Source organism: Hipposideros armiger, unplaced genomic scaffold, assembly GCF_001890085.2.
Source record: "Hipposideros armiger isolate ML-2016 unplaced genomic scaffold, ASM189008v1 scaffold_1060, whole genome shotgun sequence".
Classification (NCBI taxonomy): domain Eukaryota; kingdom Metazoa; phylum Chordata; class Mammalia; order Chiroptera; family Hipposideridae; genus Hipposideros; species Hipposideros armiger.
Genome location: NW_017732410.1, coordinates 466831 through 485227, shown reverse-complemented (window position 1 = coordinate 485227; position 18397 = coordinate 466831). Strand labels below are relative to the sequence as shown.

The following is an 18397-nucleotide window of genomic DNA, read 5'->3' as shown; positions in this document are numbered from 1 at the left end:
AAAAAAAATATTCAAAGAATACAACAAAGCAAAAGAAGAAAGCAAAAGTTCTCTGAATTTCCACTACCTACAAAAAAACAAATGAACAAAAACCACAGTTGACATTTTGGTGTATATTTTTCCTAGACCTTCCTTCAAAAGAGTTTTAAAATTTTAGGTTACATAAGAATCACTGCAGGACTTGTTAAATTTCAGATTCTAACACCTCATTCTTGGCAATTGTAATTGCTTAAGTTTGAGATGGAGCCCAGGAATTTCCATTTCTAATATGCGCTGGAGGTGAACCTAATACACGTTGCTCTCATACTAATCTCTGAGAAATTCTGATCGATGCATATCCTTAACTCTTAATTACCTGGGGGGCTAATTTATTTATCTCCCCAACAGGGGTGAGTAATATATCATCAGCTGACTGGAACTGATTTCCTTTCCCACCAAGAGCAAAAGAGAAGACCATACACTAGACCTGTGCTGCGGGCACAGTGTGGGCTAGGAAGACAGAGACCAAACGTGGGTCTGAGCACCAGGGTCTAGCAATGCAACCAACAGTGATCAGTCCCTTCTAATTCCCCAGCCTCATCAGGAAGATAAGCAAGCCCAAGGCTATTCCCAATTATTATTCCTATTACAAAAATCTGCAATGATCACCCCTGTACATAAGTCATCATTACGCTCTACTACATTCCTTTCTCTAGATCTTTATAAATGTGGGTCAAACATTATAATTTAATCGTTAATAAATTCTACTAGATTTTTTTCTGAAAGCTTGTGGCAATAATACTTCCATCAACAAGATGTAAGAATGTTTGTGTCTGCACATCTTTGGTAACACTGAATGTTTTAACTACCGATATTGTTAAGTTTTGAAAATTTGACAAGAAAAAAATATGGTGCTTATCATTGTTATAATTTTTTAGTCTTTTTGACAAAACTTAGGCTGAGCATCTTTTCGTATGTGTATTGGCAACTTTTATTTAATCTATCAATTTTCTACTCAGAGCCATTCCTCATTTAGTTGTTTAATCATTTCTTATTCATGTTTGAAGCTCTTTTTTACATTAGGGATATTATCTCATTGCCTATAATATAGGTTATAAATATTTTCTTGCAGACTCTAGTTTGCTTTAATGTGTCGGCAACTATTAAAAAGTGTTTCCTTATTTATATTTATAGTCAAATCCTTTTATCCTTTGATTTATGATTTTTGGGGTCTCAGACTTAGCTAAGGACTTCCTAACTTTGAAAATATGACCCTAAATATTATATTTTTATAATTTTATTTTTACATTTAGATTATTAATTCATCTGGAATTTTATTTCTGTGTAGGGAGTGAAGGGAGGGTCTTTCTATGTTTTCACATAGGAAAATAGCAAATTATATAAACAGTGGATTAAATAAAGAATGCTTTTCTCACTGGTTAGAAATATTACTTTAGCTGTATATTAAGTTCCTATATATTCTTGAATATGTTTCTGAACTCTATTTGGTTTCATATTTGCATTAGTACCTTACTGGTTTATTTTTTCAGGTTTTGAGTCCTCTTTTTTCCTCTTGAAATATAATTGACATATAATATTGTATTAGTTTCAGATGTACAACCTAATGATCCAATATTTGTATATATTGCAAAATGATCACAATAAGTCCACTTAACATCTATCATCACATTGTTACAAATGTTTTTACTTGTGATGAGGACATTTAAGATCTACTCTCAATTAGCAACTTTCAAATATACAATAATATAGTATTAGTAACTATCATTAACTGTGGTCCTAATATTGTACCTCACTATTTTGAGTATAGTATGGGTTTATTCTAAAATAAATATAGAACATTTTTAGAATTCTAAAGTACTATGGTTTTCTGTCCAGATTTTCTTTGAACTCTTGGAACATTTATACTGCCAAATAAACTTTAAATCTTTTCATTCAATGTTTTAAAAAGGTGTTTTGGTTGGAAAGACATTACATATTAATTTAGTCAAAATTTGACAACTGTATAGATTTTCATGCCACCCTCCACTACCTCCCACAGGACAAGTGCCTTTTTTTTTTTTTTTACATTTATTCCAATCTATTTTTATAGATTTTTGCCATTGTTTGCAGAATATTTCCTATTTTTATTAACTTGTGATCATTAGTATAAAGAATTTTATCACATTCACTTTATCATGTTCTTTCTCTAGTGATTGTTGAGAAAGATGCCATAAAATTTTTCACTAGATTCAGATTTGTCAATTTCTCTATGAAATTCTGTCAACTTTTTCTTTATGCATTTTTACTTTATGTCACAGGCACGTAATAGTTTAGAACTGCCTTTTTTTTTTCGCACTAATAGTAGCTTGTTTTACTCTAATTTTATGACAACTCTGACATCTGGCAGGTTTCACCACCCACTTTTTTTTTAAATTCAGGAATGTCATGCACTTTGGTTCTTCTATGGAAATTTTAGAATTAGTTTGTCATGACCTTTAAAAAACCTCACTTCTCTATTTCAAAACTTACTACAAATCTTTGTAATCAGTGTGGTATTTGCATTAAGGATAGACATACATATAGATCAATGGAACAGAATTAAGTGTCCGGAAATATATCCCTACATTTATGATCAGTTCGCTTTTGACAAGGGTGACAAGGCAACTTAACAGGGAAAAAAATAATCATTTCAAAAAATGGCGCTGGAACAACTAGATATCCACATGCAAAAAAATGAAGTGGGTTCCCTTCCTTACAACATACATAAAAATTAACTCAAAATAGATCAGAGACCTAAATATAAAGTCAAAACTATAAAACTTTTAGAATAAAATCTAGGAGAAAGTCTTTGTGACTGCATTACACAAAGCTTTCTTAAAATGTGATACCAAAAGGACATGTGACAAAAGAAAATATAGACTGGACTTCATCAGGGTTAAAAATTTCGCATTTCAAAGGATACCATCAAGAAAATGAAAAGACAACCCACAGAGTGAGAGAAAATATTTGCAAATCATATATCTGATAAGGACCTTATATCCAGAATATATTTTTTAAAAACTCTTAAAACTCAATAATTAAAAGACAAGTAATTCAATTAAAATGAGTAAGGACTCTGAATAGGCATTCCTCCAAAGAAGCTATACAAATGACCAATTAGCATATGAAAAATGCTAAATATTATTAGCTATTACAAAAATGCAGGTAATAACAAGTGTTGGTGAGGATGCAGAGAAAATGAGATGGTGCAACTCCTCTGGAAAACCGTTTGGCAGTTTATCAAAATGTTAAACTATGAGGTATATACACAAGAGAAATAAAAGCCTATGCTCACACAACAATGGAAACAACTCATGTGTCTACCAACTGATGGATAAACAAAATGTGATTTATCCAGACAAATATTATGCTGAATGAAATAAGTCAGACAGAAAAAGTCAAGAACCATATTTCACTGATATGTGGGATATAAAACTGAAAGCAACAAAGGAACAAGACAAAACAAAGAAACAAAAACTCATAGAAATAGACAATAGTTTAGCAGTTACCAGAGGGTAAGGGGGAAGTGAGGGTGGTAGATGAGGGTAAATGGGATCAAATATATGGTGATGGAAGGAGAACTGACTCTGGGTGGTGAACACACAGTGTGATATATAGATGATGTATTACAGAATAGTACACCTGAAACTTATGTAACTTTACTAACCATTGTCACCCCAATAAACTTTAATTAAAAAAAAATACTATTCAGCAATAAACAATAACAAATCCTGCTACATGATACAATACGGCTGTATCTTGAAAATACCATTAAATGAGAGAAGCCTGTAACAAAAGACTATATATTATATGATCAAATTTATATGAAATGTCCAGGATAGGTAAATCTATTGACAGAAAATATATTAATGTATTCCTAGGGCTGAGAGCGGTGGTGGTTTGGGAATGGAGAATGAATGCTAATGATTATTAAGTTTATATTTGGAGTAACGAAAATGTTCTAATATTAGGTCATCATCATGGTCACAAAAAACTCCGTGAATATACTAAAAACCAAGGAACTGTACACACTGATAGGTAAATTTTATGGTATCTGAATGAAATCTCAATAAAGCTGTTTTAAACAAAACTTGATGGTATTTTGATTAAACTGCATTTAATTTGTAGCTCAACTAGGAAGAATTATTATCTCTACCCTAATGAATCTTTGTACCCAAAATCATGGTTACTGTGAAGAGTACAGATGTAAACTGTCACAACGGAACAATAATAATATATTTAGTAAAAGTTGGCTGTTGAGAAAAAGTGAGTAGTCATGTTCATGCTTTCATCTAAAAGCCGGGTAATGGTGGTTCAAAATAATGATTTAAACTTGAAGGGTGAAATATACAATCACAGGTATATTTACAGTTAAATAGTGAACACAAGAAAAATTCACAATAAAATAATAATATAATTTGCCAAAATCAGGAGGTAGGAGGAGAAACAATGAAGCTGGAGGAAGGAAGTAAAAGTATACTAACTTCATCATTACATATATGATGAAGTGGCAATAGATGCCATCCAAATGCCCTCTAAATGGAGGATTCATGGTATTATATAAAAACATAGCTATAAAAGTAACACACAGAAGAACAAAAATAGACTAATCTCCCAAATTATCAGAAGGAACACACAAACAAATCAAAGAAAAAAAAACACAAACAGAAAAACTTAAATATAATTATTATATTACACAAATGACAAGCTCAAAATATGTTATCATCAATAAGCTTGCCTACAGAAAGAAAAATATTTAGTACCAACAATATCATGTGTGTGTGAGATAGCTCTTTTAAAAATAACTTAGGTTGTAGGACAACAAGTAAAAGCATACCAGGTTGGCAAAAAATTGAAAAAGAAAAAACAAAGCAGCTATGGCAATCAGGGCAAAAAACATTAAATGAGATAAAAAATAGGATTTTATAATGAGAAAGGAAACAATCTGAAATGAAGATCTAGCAGTTATAAATATTTACAAAGTAGCATAAATTAAAAGCAATAATAATAGAAAAAGAAAAAGAAAATAAGAACAGTCTTAGAAGACTGATCTCTCTCAGTACTGGTAGATGAAATAAATTAAAATAATTAAGGATACAAAAGACCTAAAAAACTCAATAAGGCAGGTCTAATTGATTCATCTGTATCTGTATCTTTTACTATACCCTGAAAACAAAGAATCACCTTTTCATAGGCCCAAAGTCCTAAAAATTAACCATATATAGGCTATAAAGTAAATCTTAAAATATGTTAAAAATAAGAGAAATATTAGAGACAATAAACTCTAATCTCAATGCAATAAAACTATAACTTAATAATAAAGCCAACAACAACATAAAGATACTACTACCTGAATACTTAAAAATAATCTTTCTTAAACAATTTTTGCATCAAAGAGGAAATCAAACACAAATTGCAGAATAGCTATGAAATAAAATTTGAAAACTAACACTGAAGAAAACAACAACAACAAAAAAACAACAACAACAAAATAACACTAAAGATGCCTTGGCTCTTCTGGATATTAAAACCTATTCAAAGCCACAATATTTAAAATTGTGTCATTTTTCTATTTAAATGGAGGGGCAGAGTAAAGAAGGTAGAGGGTCCTACATACATAAGGGCATTTATTATCCTTTTATATATTAGTGGGAAAGACATGACTTATTCAATTGTGTAAGGACAATTTTCCATCCGGGAAAAACTAAGTTAATAATTTACACCAAAATAAATTATACACATTAAAGATTTAAAAGTTTATTATATATTTGCTATTAAATAACCATCAATATGCCAGAATAATCTTAAACTAGGGAAAGGTGTAACTGAAAACTTAGAATCTACAAAAGAACACACTGATAAACTTATTTTCACGGATTGTGGAAAATAAATTAGCACAGATGACAAATGAATAATTACTTTTGAACATAGACAACATTCTCATATCAATATCAAAAATAGTAAAAATCCAATAAATTTTTATTTCCTTAGGATAAATTATTAGATTTCTAAATCAAAAGAAATGTCTAGTTAAAAATCTCAGTATGTATTCCCCAAATATGTATGAACTTCTATTTCATAACCTTGTAATTATGTAATATTATTTTTCTATTTAAAAAAAAAATCTTCACTAATCTCTGGTTCAAAATATCTTTTTGTTAAACATATTTTAGCTGATGCAATTCACTAGCAATCTCTATTACTAATGAAAATACATGGTTTCAATTTTTTTTGCTATTTATGTTTATTCTTTGATGAATTTTGTGTCAGATATTTGAATCACTAGGTCATCCTCCACTTATACTTAATCTACTTTGTGTCCCTTTAAAAGCATTTAATTGTTTGCTGACCATTTTAAAACACAATGGCATATTTTCTGGTTTTTTTATAGCTTACAATTTTTCTATTTTTTTTTTTAGGTGATCATAATGTACTTTTACCCTAGTAAGTATCTAATGATGCTTTAATATTCGTCTTTAGATAAACAATGAAATAATACACAATAATCAAATTAAAATAATCATTCCATACTAAACTTACATCAGATAAATCCGAGATTCTTGACTTTGGTCTAAGATCACTGTCTTTCTTTGAATTCCCTGTAGTGTTAAAATATACATAATTTCGAATTGTTGATGATAATAATCCATCAGTCCACTCCATAGTATTAGGATCCAGGTGTCCATATAGTTCATCAAGAGTAATACACTTTGGATTTAACACACAAATATCTACTCTTCCTTTTATTCCTGAAATCTGAGAAAAAAACAGTGTGGTTTTTAAAGACTTTAACTATGGTACAATTATTTAATTTTTTGCATTGTTATTACCAAAGAGTTTTAGGAGAGGTCTTTCACTCCAAAGAAAGATTCTGTATAAAGGTAGTAATTTGTAAGGAACAGCAAAAATTGATGTATTAAAATGAGCCATAATATTCAAATCTTTAGTTTTTAAAATTCTAGTTATTATAAATAATATTCCTAGAAAAATAAAGAAAAAAAATCCCACTGTGCCTAATCCAGGAACACACTGAATGAGCGGGTATGTGCTGTGTCTGGAACCAGGGTTGGATGTAGAGGTGAGAGAGAGTAAGACATAGTTCTAAGCTTTAGGTCAGCATCTGCACTCAAGCAGGCCTTACTTGCAACATTCTCACCTGTCCGGGGGCTGCCTGAACAACTGGGGTCTGTTCCACCTATCTCAGATCTCAGGTAGCAAAAGTGGCAGGCACGTCTTATAAAAACTGCAGGAAGACTATAGACCCAAAGGAACCTAAGACAAGAGATTGTGGCTGGAGACCCTAGGAGAGAAGGTAGGATAGGAATCCTTGGGAAATTACGACATTCAAAAGCAGTTATATATCAGAGAAATATACACGGAATATATACAGAGGAAAGCCACACACAGACCCAGTCTAGATGAATGTACCAAAACGACCTGAGAAGACCCTAAACTTTCATCTCAGGCTGATCCTTAGGTTCAGAGTAGGCCCAGCTAATCAGTGAAGAACTATCCCAGCACAGAGCAAGCCTGTAAAGGCTGGGAAAGGTGGCTTGTTTTTACAAATGCCCAATTTTCAACAAATAATCTTATGCCTACAAAGAAACATGAAAACATGGTCCATTCAAAGGACAAAATAAATTGAGAGAAACCATCCTTGAGGAAACTCAGGCATTGGACATACTAGACATAAGTCTTTAAATTAACTGTCTTAAATTATTCTCAGAGAGATAAAGAAAACCAGGGCCAAAGAACTAAACAAAATGAGAAAATATTTGCAAATCATAGATCTGATAAGGATTTTTTATGCTGACTATATATATAATATTATATATATATATATATATATATATATATATATATATATAAAAACTCTTCCAACTCTACAACAAAAAAACAAACAATCCAATTTAAAAATGGACAAAAGATGTGAATAGATATTCCTCCAAAGGAGATATACAAATGGCCAACACATGAAAAGGTAGTCAAAATCCATTAGCCATTAAGGAAATGAAAATAAAAACCGCTATGAGATATCACTTCACACTCTCTAGAATGGAGAAAACAAGTATTGATGAGGATGTAGACACATTGCCAGTGATAATTTAAAGTGGTGCAGCTGCTCTGGAGAACAGTTTGGTGCTTCCTCATAAAGTTAAACACAGAATTACCACATGACCTAGCAATTTCACTCATAGGTATAAATCCAAGAGAAAAGAAAACACGTCTGCTTAAAAACTTTAAGAGTGTTTTACAGCGGCATTATTCATAATAGCTAAAAGGGGAAACGACCCAAAGATCCATCAAAGCAGGAATGAACAAACTGTGATGAAAGGATAAACAAACACTCCATACAATGAAATACTATTCAGCCATAAAATGAAATGAAGTACTGATATATGCTACAACTCGGATAAACCTCAAAAATCATGCTAAGTGAAAGCAATCAGACACAAGAAGTCACGTATTTTATAATTCCTTTTATATGAAATACCCTAAATAGACAAATCCAGAGACAGAAACCCAATCAGTGGTTCCAGGAAAAGAAAAGAGAAGGTAATAGGCAAAGATTTCTTAATGGGTAGGGGATGTTCTCCTGGGATGATGAAAAGGTTTTGAAACTAGAGAGAGATGGAAATTGCACAACATTGTGAATGTCCTAAATGTTACTGATTTGTACAGCTTAAAACGGCAAATTATATGATACGTAAATTTCACCTCAATTTCACCTTTCAATACATGGCAAAATTATACCCCACCACAAAGCAATCCCATTCCTGGGTAGGCATTTTTAAAGTATATATACATATATATGAGCATAGAGTAAAAACTTTAGAGAGGGTTCCTATGATGAAGAGGGAATGGAAGTGAAGGTTAGGAGATAAAATTGAACTAAACTAAAATAAAATAAAGGTTTTCAACAGACCAGTTAGGAGAAAGTCATGAACTAAGGAGAAAGATAAAAGCAATTCCATTACCTAAGGTTCTGCCATCAGCCTACATATTTTTGTTATAATTATATATTTTTTAAAACCCAATTTAAAAATATTAAACATGAGAGAATTCTTAATTATAGTATAGTCACATATACAGAATACAGTTATTGGAATGAAGTTTTTAATGACATGGGGTTAATTCTTAGCATATAATACTAGGTGAAAATGCTAACATTAGAAAAATTGAGATAATTTATACACAGTACTACCTTAATTATTTCAAAACATATTTAATATAGGAAAAAGAATAAAAGAAAATACAGCAAAATTATTTGCAGTTATTCTAAGTAATTATTTCTTTATATTTTTGCATTTTCCAAATTTCTCACAATTGTACATACTTCTTTTGTAATTAAGAAAACTGCTTTTAATAAAACAAATTCTTGCCCACAGGGTTGTTTTGAGGATTAAATGAGATAACTCAAGTAAAAATTCAATATTTGGTCCATATTTAATAAAACATAAATATTAGTTATTATTATTACTGTCATAATTCACCTTTCATTAATTACAATAATTACTTAAGAACTAGTTAAGATCTGTTGATAAGGGGAGTTAAGAAAGAGAAAACAATAAAGGATTATGCACTGCCACGTGAATGAGTTTGAAGGTGCACACCAACTGAAAAGAAAAAGTCCACATCACTGTCTAAGGCTTTTGGAATAATTACCATCAGTGAATCTGTAAATATGACAACTGAAGCACAAAACATGTATTGGAGTCTAACTTTGTATTGAATAAAAATATATCATGAAAAAGTAGGAGTTACTCTAGGAATTCAAGGACAATTTAACATTAGTAAATCTATCAACATAGCTAAGTATATTAACCAGTTAAATATATAAAATAGATGCTAAAAATCATTTCATAAATTCTAGGAGTCAAAACCCAAAGTATAACGAGAATAGAAGAAAATTTCAAAAGTATGATAAAGAATATTTATTGTAGACTAAGAGCAAACATCATATTAAATGCAGAAATATTAACTGCATTCCAGATAATGTAAGAAACAAGATATTATAGTTAATATAGTCTTGGAGGGTTAATCAATGCAATAAGAATATAAGTTATATAAATATTAGAAAAGAGACAAAATTATATTCATTTGAAGATGATTCAATTGATTACCTAAAAATAATTAGAATTTACCAGTCCATTAAGTAAGGTGACTAAATACAAAATAAACACACAAAAGCACTTTTATACTAGCAATTACCAGTTTGAGATTAAAAAAAAAAATCCCATTCACTACAATGATTTCCTGATTACAAAATCCCTAACAATCAATTTAACAAGTAAAAAACATACTTATGCAAAAAGGACATAAAATGTAACTTAAATATAAAATAAGATCTCAACAAATAGAGAAATATTTTGTTTTGTAGAACATTTACCTGGGAAAGAGAGTCTCTTTCTTCGATCAATAATAAACTTTCATTTGGTAATAATATTAATGCTCTTCCTAAAATTCTTCTGACTGTCGTCTTTCCTCCACCTGTTGGGCCCACTAACATCACACCAACACAAGCCTGAAACAAAATTGCAGGTTTATGGTTTAATTCTGGTTTACTAACAGTTCAGCTAAGCTGAAACATGAAGGTTATTTACAAATACATCTCTAACTATATCCACCGATCCTTCCTTCAAATTATTGCTCAATCCATTGTAATCCATTGTTTTTATTGACTAGGCTAATGTTAAAATTACCAGGAACCTCCAAATTTTAAAATTAAAAGAATAATGTCCAATTCTTGATATTTGACTATTTTATCTCACTTTCCAATTCTCCTTTATTCCTGTACCTTTCTGTACAATTGACTTCTGTAATAAGATTTATCTGGGCTTTGCTTTTCTCTTTTGAGTTCTGACTGCTGGCTCAATGGAGATCTTGATACACAGAGATTCCCATAAATGCCTTGGTTTGGTTTATGATGGTTCAGCTAAGCTGAAGCCTAGAGGCTCTTGCTGGTCAGCCTCAGCCAGCTACGAAGAACCAACAGCGGACTTGTTCGTTCTGCTCACTGGGAAGAACTCTGACCCTTGGTTTTGCCGTGGCCTAGTTAATTGGGCTGCCACTTGGAAAATTACATACTAGAAGATTAAAGATAACTCTCTTTGGGGCTGTGAACTGTGGGAACAAATGGTGGCTGGTGATCAAACCATGTGATCAGGGCCCATGGTAAGGACCCATTCTTTGGTGAGATGACCCAGAATCAAGCTGACTGAGCCTGCCCTTCCCAGACTGCCATGACCGCTGTCTGGATTCAACATCCTACTGGATGTGGCGACATGGTCACTATTATAGGCCACATAAATGAAAGCGTGTGTGTTCATGGCGCAGGGGCTATTACTGCATTCCAGACTTGTGACTCCTGACAAAAGCTGACACAGTTATCTCAAAGTGGGGAAGCCATACTGCACAGGGTATGAATGAACCCCAAATACTCCTGGAAGATACTACATCAGATCTTTAATCCCCTCTCTCGGGGCTATCAGTGGTGCCTCCCTGATACAGACACTATTTCAAGTTATGGCGTTGCTGTTCCAGCCCAATCAGCTAACTCCAGCCATAGAAATATGTCTCTTGAAACTAATGTGTATCATGTGTTTGGATGTCTAGACCATCTGTAATCTGACAATGGTAGACCTTTCATCACAAGTCACTCAACAGTGAGCTGATGGTCAAGTTATTTCATGAACTTTCCACAGGCATCCAGCATTGCTGAGCATCGGAACAGCTTTCTCAAAAATGGACTCAAAAAGATCTCAGAGTTTATCTCCCTTACCTTCTCTTTCTCCACATACCTTACCAAGGAAGTTTGGGCATTAAATGTGGGTGTACAAGGGAAGGGATCATTTCCTTTCCTCGCCTTCCTGGGTAATTATCAGCATGGGCGAGATGGGATATTACATTGACCTATTTTGAAAATATGGGATTCAGTCCTGACCATTCCTGGCCACGGCACTTCTTTCTTTCCCCTACTGACAACCCCAGGCCATCCTGATTGGCACACATTCCAAAATGGGGCCTAAGGGATTCAAATTTCATTCTGGTTCAACTACCTGAGTTCTCTTGGACTGACATGGTCTTAGATCATAACGTCCTTTGTGACTCCTTGTCTGAGCACACTGCCTGCTGAGACCTTCTGTAGTGGCCCATGCAGGCCTAAGTCGGGGATATAATGGTTCACTCTAAGTTTTATAAAAATGGCTTTGTCCCTCTTATATCTAGCCCTTCCGGATGAAAGGTCTGGGTCCACATAGGGGATGTTTGGAAAATAATTATGGTTAAAATTACTGAAATAAGACATACCAATTTTGTGGCTGTGCAAGAACAGCAAAACCCCAGACACCTAGGGAGGAAACACCTCAGCGCATGGAATACACAGGGAGTGAGGAATATTGCAGATCTTCTGTCTTTCAGAACGCTCTCTCTAACCTTCCTCACGAAGGAAAATGCCCTTGTGTGGATATCCCAAACAACTGCAGGAACCTTTAACTGGCCGCTGTGACTGCCATCCCCTGCCATATGGAACTGACCATGATTTAACTGTCACTCCCCTTAACTTTATTGAGAGGTCTATAAGAAACAGTAGGGGGTGGCCTCAGCTCTTGCACCCCTCCAGGCAAAATATTGGGTTGTCGGAAAAGTCATGACCCATTTTTGCAAAGAAAAACATAGAAAAAATACGTCATGACTTTTCCGACAACCCAATACTTGTCAACACGTCAAGATATCTTGGATATCTTCTCTATCACTATCTCCATTGCTCACTTATTCCATGGGTCAGACAAATGCCAGCTGGCTGATGATATGGCAACTAGGTTAGATTGGACTGATTGTTTTCAAACAGTCACTCCAAAACAAAAAAAGAATTAGACTTAATTATTAGAACTGAATGGAGAACCCACGTTGGAGCCCTGTCAACTTGTATCTCCTCTCCCTCTTGAACTGATGTAGGTCTCATTTAGGGAACCCAACCACTAAGATAAACACTTTCTTTCCAAGGGTACCAAGTGTACCCTTAGGACTGTACTTCTTATGGAGAGGCCAGGCCTTAACTTGCCTCCCTTCCCAAAACAACACAGCTTGAACCTTAGAGGTGGTTATAAGAGTGTTAAAAATTCAGGGTTCAAGGAAACATCACTGTGTTCCTGAAAGGCATTCAGATCAGTTTCAACTCACTGGCAAGAATTGTTTTAAATGGAAGAATTGAACTAGACACTTTATCCTTGTGGGCCAAGGCAAGTCTGTGCAAGTGATAATCTTGCTGCTTGCTGTACCAGGATTAATGCTTCAGACTAAGACATAGAGTCAGAAAAGAAACTGAAGGAGAAACCCACCTGGCTTTGTAGGGTACATTCTAACAGCTTATCGGATTTGTTCAGCTTTTTGGACCTGGGACCTTGGGGTGGGCATGGCTGAAATTAATATTTTAGGTTCGCCTCATCCTGTTTATAGTCCTATTGATAAAAGCTTTAATTACATGCTGTGTGAGATAAACAGAATGGATGTGGTCTCAGCCCCTGTCAGTCAGATTAATCAGAGAGGTCAGCAGAGTGGAATACTCAAGGAAAATTCACCAGAGACCAAGACAGTGTATAAACAAGGGATGGGTATTGGTGGGAGACGACTTCTTATAGGTCTCTGACATTTGCACATGCCTCTGAGTGGAAGTATTGACAGCTTTGTTTAGGACTACCTTTTCAAGGATGTTCACATAGCAAACAATTTTGGTAGAGACAGCGTTCCCTATCAGGATGGTGGACAGATTTATCTGCTGTTCCAATAGAAAAGATAGTATCTCTTTCAGGAGCAAAGCCTAGGAATGTTTGGTGGTAGTAAGTGCCCTTTTAGATTGGAGGGTTCCTAAGCTTGGGGTTCTTCTCCTGAAAAAAAAAAAACCATGGGTGCAGATGTCACCTGACCGTGTGTCACCCTATGCAAATTAAGTCTTGGGAAAATGGCTACTGCTATTGCTGTAAGTAATAAGCTGTTCTTTTCAGACACAGGAGTCTAACATTTTCTGCCACTATAAAACTTTGGCAAGCTAACTTATTAGCTTGCAAGCAGGGTAAAATCTTGACAAGAATACTCATAGAGGAAAAGATGTGACATCATAAAATGAAAAATCTCCTCATAATTATCAATTCAATTCTACCCCAATCAAAATCCAAACAGGATTTTTTTTTTAGTGGAAGTCAATGGACTGATGATCCAAGAATCTTAAAAATAACTAAGATGGAAGATTATGATGGGGCTTAGGACACACTACCTCAAAATATGCCACCTTGGCATATTAAATGTATTAAGCTGAATACATTTTTTTTTTAAATGGCAGTAGCATCAAGGTCACTCTGATGTCCCCCACCTCATCTTCCTTTCCTGAAACAGGTCATAAAAATCCATGTGAAATATACTTTCCTTGTATCAGGAATAAAGAAGACCTTCTTATCACCAGAGACAGGGAAGTTGGGGCTGAGGAGGCTGTACAAATAAACCTTATTAAACCAACCCTAATCTTCCTAGTTATTTCTTCACTATACCCCTTGTCCAAAACCGTGTGACTTGTCAATTCATCACAAATTTGTTATTTATCTAAAAGGTAAAAAAGCTTCCTGTTATGGTCACTCTTTGGGTCTTCATTCTTTTGTGAAGGCTCCCATCCATGTACATGTAAAAATTAAATAATATTTGTATGCTTTTCTCCTGTTAATCTGTATACGTTCAGTTTAATCTTCAGATCCAGCCAAGGACCCCAAGAGGGTCAAGGATAACTTTTTCCTCCCTTACAATTGGTACCACCAGATATAAGGACCTATTATAAAGCTATGGTAATGAAGACTGTGTGGTATTGTTAAAGATATAATATAGACCCCAAAAAAATCAATAAAGAAATCCACACTATTAGACATGAAAACTTGGTACATGACAGAAATAGAAACAGCAAATCAGTGAGAAAAAGTCTGAGGAAAATTGGTTATCCATCTGGGAAAAATAGATCCCTACTAGATACCTTAAGGAAAAATAAATTCCAGACAACTTAAATTGGGAAATGCAAATATCTAAAACTTTTAGGAAAAAAATATAGAAAATATCTTTTTTTTTTACAATTTTTTTATAACAAGGTTCCAATTATTTAAAAAAATCCAAAAACTTAAGGTATCCAAAATACCTGCAAGTATTTTCTGAGGGAACTACTCAGCTAGCCTATGGTATTAATAAGCACAAGGTGGTTTTAAAGAACTGCATGTAGATACCTTTCAAATGAACATTTTACATAAAATTTAGTTTACTATACACCCAAATAGGGCTTCTCAAAGGGCAGCACCATTGCTTGGCTGAGGGAGTGGAAACATATCATATCTTAGGGGCTTTTCAAAATCCAACACTATCCACCCCTGGAAAAACATTCTAATACACAGACCAGGGTCCAGCACCCCCATCCTTAGCCCAACCCCCCCGTGTCGCCCTGGAGACTCTCCCTCCAGCCACAGCACCAGCAGCAGCAGTGGAAACCGAGGGGAAACCAGTCAGGGCCGGCGGCGGGTGGCTAGGAGATGCCTGAACTTTTAAAGAAAGCTCTGCTGTCTACTGCCCAAGAAGGGGCACTGTAGATGCAATAAGGTAAAGCCTTAGGTGTTGGATGCCAGGGCAAGGGAGCTCAAGCCAGGCTCCCCGCATTTTAAATGCCGAGCTGGACAACGCTGAGGTCCAAGGAGCCCAGCCACATGGTGGGGAGACTGGCCAGAGGCGGGACGGAAACTGCAGGTGGCAGCCGTGCAAGAGGACTTGGGCCAGCGCACGACGGAGGTGTGCAAAGTGCCATGGCGTTCTCTGCACGAGAGAGGCCGCCCTCGCTGCTGGGTGAAACTTCAGAAACTGGACTGTTTTTCCTGGGGCCCTTCTTCCCTCCCCTGCTCTGCGGGAAGGGGATGGTTCTTATTAAAGTACTTGGTTTTCCAAACCTTTCAACAAATGTCTTACTTCAGAAAGATGTGTTGGGTGCTTTTGTTTTGCGTCCTCCAGTTTGAGGAGCATGTAGTGAGGTTGTACTTGGACTTCATTGGAACAACTCTGCACCTTTGCACGTTGTGCCCTCTTGGTCTTCTGTTCCCTTGGCTTTGAACCCTCAGCTCCCTTGCCCATTTCTCCTTTAGGCCAGGATGGTGTTGCCTGCTCACATGGCACACACACTACCTTCTTCCTGTGGGTCTCACGAAGCCCTTACGTAGCCAGTTTGCGAACTCTGCTCCAGGGACCCAGGAATCCACCAAAATGTAGAGCCAGACATGTGGGGCCATTAACTGGGTGCCATCATATATCGCCTCCTTCCAAATGTTCTACAGATTGCTTTTTCTGATATACTGGGCTTTTGGGGTTCTTTAGTTCACTTTTCAGTTTTGTAGTTTAAGACGTTTCTGAGACTGGCCAGCAATCTCCTCTGGAGCAAAATGCCACACACTGTGGAATCTGTTGCAGTTAAAATTTACGGGGGGATATCTTGGCTGCAGAGGGCCTCCCCAGAGAGGCAAAGGGTCCCAGTCCCACGCCAGACTCCCCAGCCCAGGGTTCCAGTGCTGGGGAGAGAAACCCCCATAATTTCTGGCTGTGAAAACCAGCAGAGATTGTGGCTAAGTGAGACAGAGGGCAACTGGAGTCCCAGGTATTCGTTACTCTTAAAAGACCCACACATGGACTTGCTGACTGATGGACTCACTCACTCCAAGCTCCAGTGCTGGGACAGCAGCTAGAAAGGCACCAGGGACATACGAGGAGCAATTGAATTGTCTGGCCTCAGGATTAGGGCTGGAGGGGCAGCTTTCTCACAGACCAAAAAGATCTTTATGAGACAGGATAGAAAAGATTTCTAAAAATAGGAACAAAAGAATAAACCATAAAAAAACCCCATCAACCATTTTACTGCATTAGCAATATCTCCTGCCACCTGAACACCATGAACGTTTCTAAAAAGCCAAGAATAATTGCAATGCATACAAGCAATAAAGAAATATGATATAAAAATGCATAATCAGGGGCCAGCCGAGTGGCATGTTGGTTAAGAGTTGGCTTGGGATGCCAGCTCTGAGCAGCAGGACCCCGGTTCGGATCCCACATGAGGGCCAGTGACACTGCACGCTCTACAGCTAAGATGGAGAACAACAGCTCGACCTTTTACACTTTTATAGGATTTTTAAATTACGTATTAAGGGGATAAAGGTGGAAAGAATTAATTTGTTAAGAGTTAAAGTGAGGGTCAAATAACAAAGTCTAGGTAAACAGTTAATCAATAAACTACTTTACTTTGAACAACATGACAGCAGCTCTCTTTTTATGATCTTTTTATGATCAATTTATCCTTGATCATACCTATTAAAATCCAGGAGCAAAGAATTGGTAACATGTCATTCTATATTTACCTGAAGTTGATTATGAAACTGTATGATTTTTTCTTTCTGAGCTGGCCATTGTTGTAAGCCCAAATGCTGTGTTGCAATAGATATTGCTTTCTAAAAGAAAAAAGTACATTGATTTAAAATGCATTGCAAATTAAACTCTTGATATATAATCCTACAAAAGTCTCTTTTAACTAAGTACTAAATACTGTACTTTAAGATTGTAGCTCTTCATTTTTTAGTTTACCAACCTGAGAGTAATGAAAACTTACTTTCCACCCAAAATACAATCACCCAAATTTTATGTTCACAGACCCACTAGCAAATTCATAGACACTTCCTAAATTTAAAAACTCATGCTTTAAGATGTATTTAAGAACTAGCTGTTGTGGGACTCAGATCACAGGTTAGCCTCTCCCAGGCACCTCCAAGCCCAGCACAAGTGGCAACCATCTGCAGATCACTTTGTAGCTCATACCAAGTGGCCTTAGGCAGGGCATAGGCAGCAGCTGACCTTGGCCTGCACCAGAGCTCCTCCCCTGCAAGAGGCCCCCAAACCAACATACTGATGGCCAGTTTCAGACCACTTGGAACACCATCCAACGACCTCCACAAAAGACACACCCAAAGAGTAAGTAGACCAGGCAGGCGCCACAGCCCTGCTGAAGCAAATCCTGCTCCGTAGGGTCAGCTGCTGCACAGCAGCTCCTCCACTGTAGTCATGGCCAGTCCTCACAACTAATCAGCCTGAGGGTCAATCCCTCCCATTGATGTGCAAGCAGCAATCAAGGCTCAACTACAACAAGAGGGCACACACAATCCACACAAGGGACACACCTAGAGCACTCAGCTCAGGTGACCAAGGAGACTGTGCCGCTGAGCTCCACATCCCCATAGACACCTACTATAGAAGGCCACTCTACTAAGACAGGAAAATATAGCAGCTCTACTTAACACATGGAAACAAACACAGGAAATCAGCCAAA

General features: G+C 35.9%; 1 protein-coding gene across 1 annotated transcript in view; it reads right to left on the bottom strand.

Moving 5' to 3' along the window:
* Nucleotides 1-18397, bottom strand: part of LOC109376190 (dynein heavy chain 14, axonemal-like) — a gene marked incomplete at its 3' end in the record, with an annotated part of 144703 nt that overhangs the window by 4070 nt on the left and 122236 nt on the right. Inside the window, 4 exon segments of the mRNA XM_019631993.1 lie at nt 6559-6774; nt 10409-10543; nt 17436-17525; nt 17926-17950. Of these exon segments, the coding sequence (XP_019487538.1) occupies nt 6559-6774; nt 10409-10543; nt 17436-17525; nt 17926-17950 (466 nt within the window).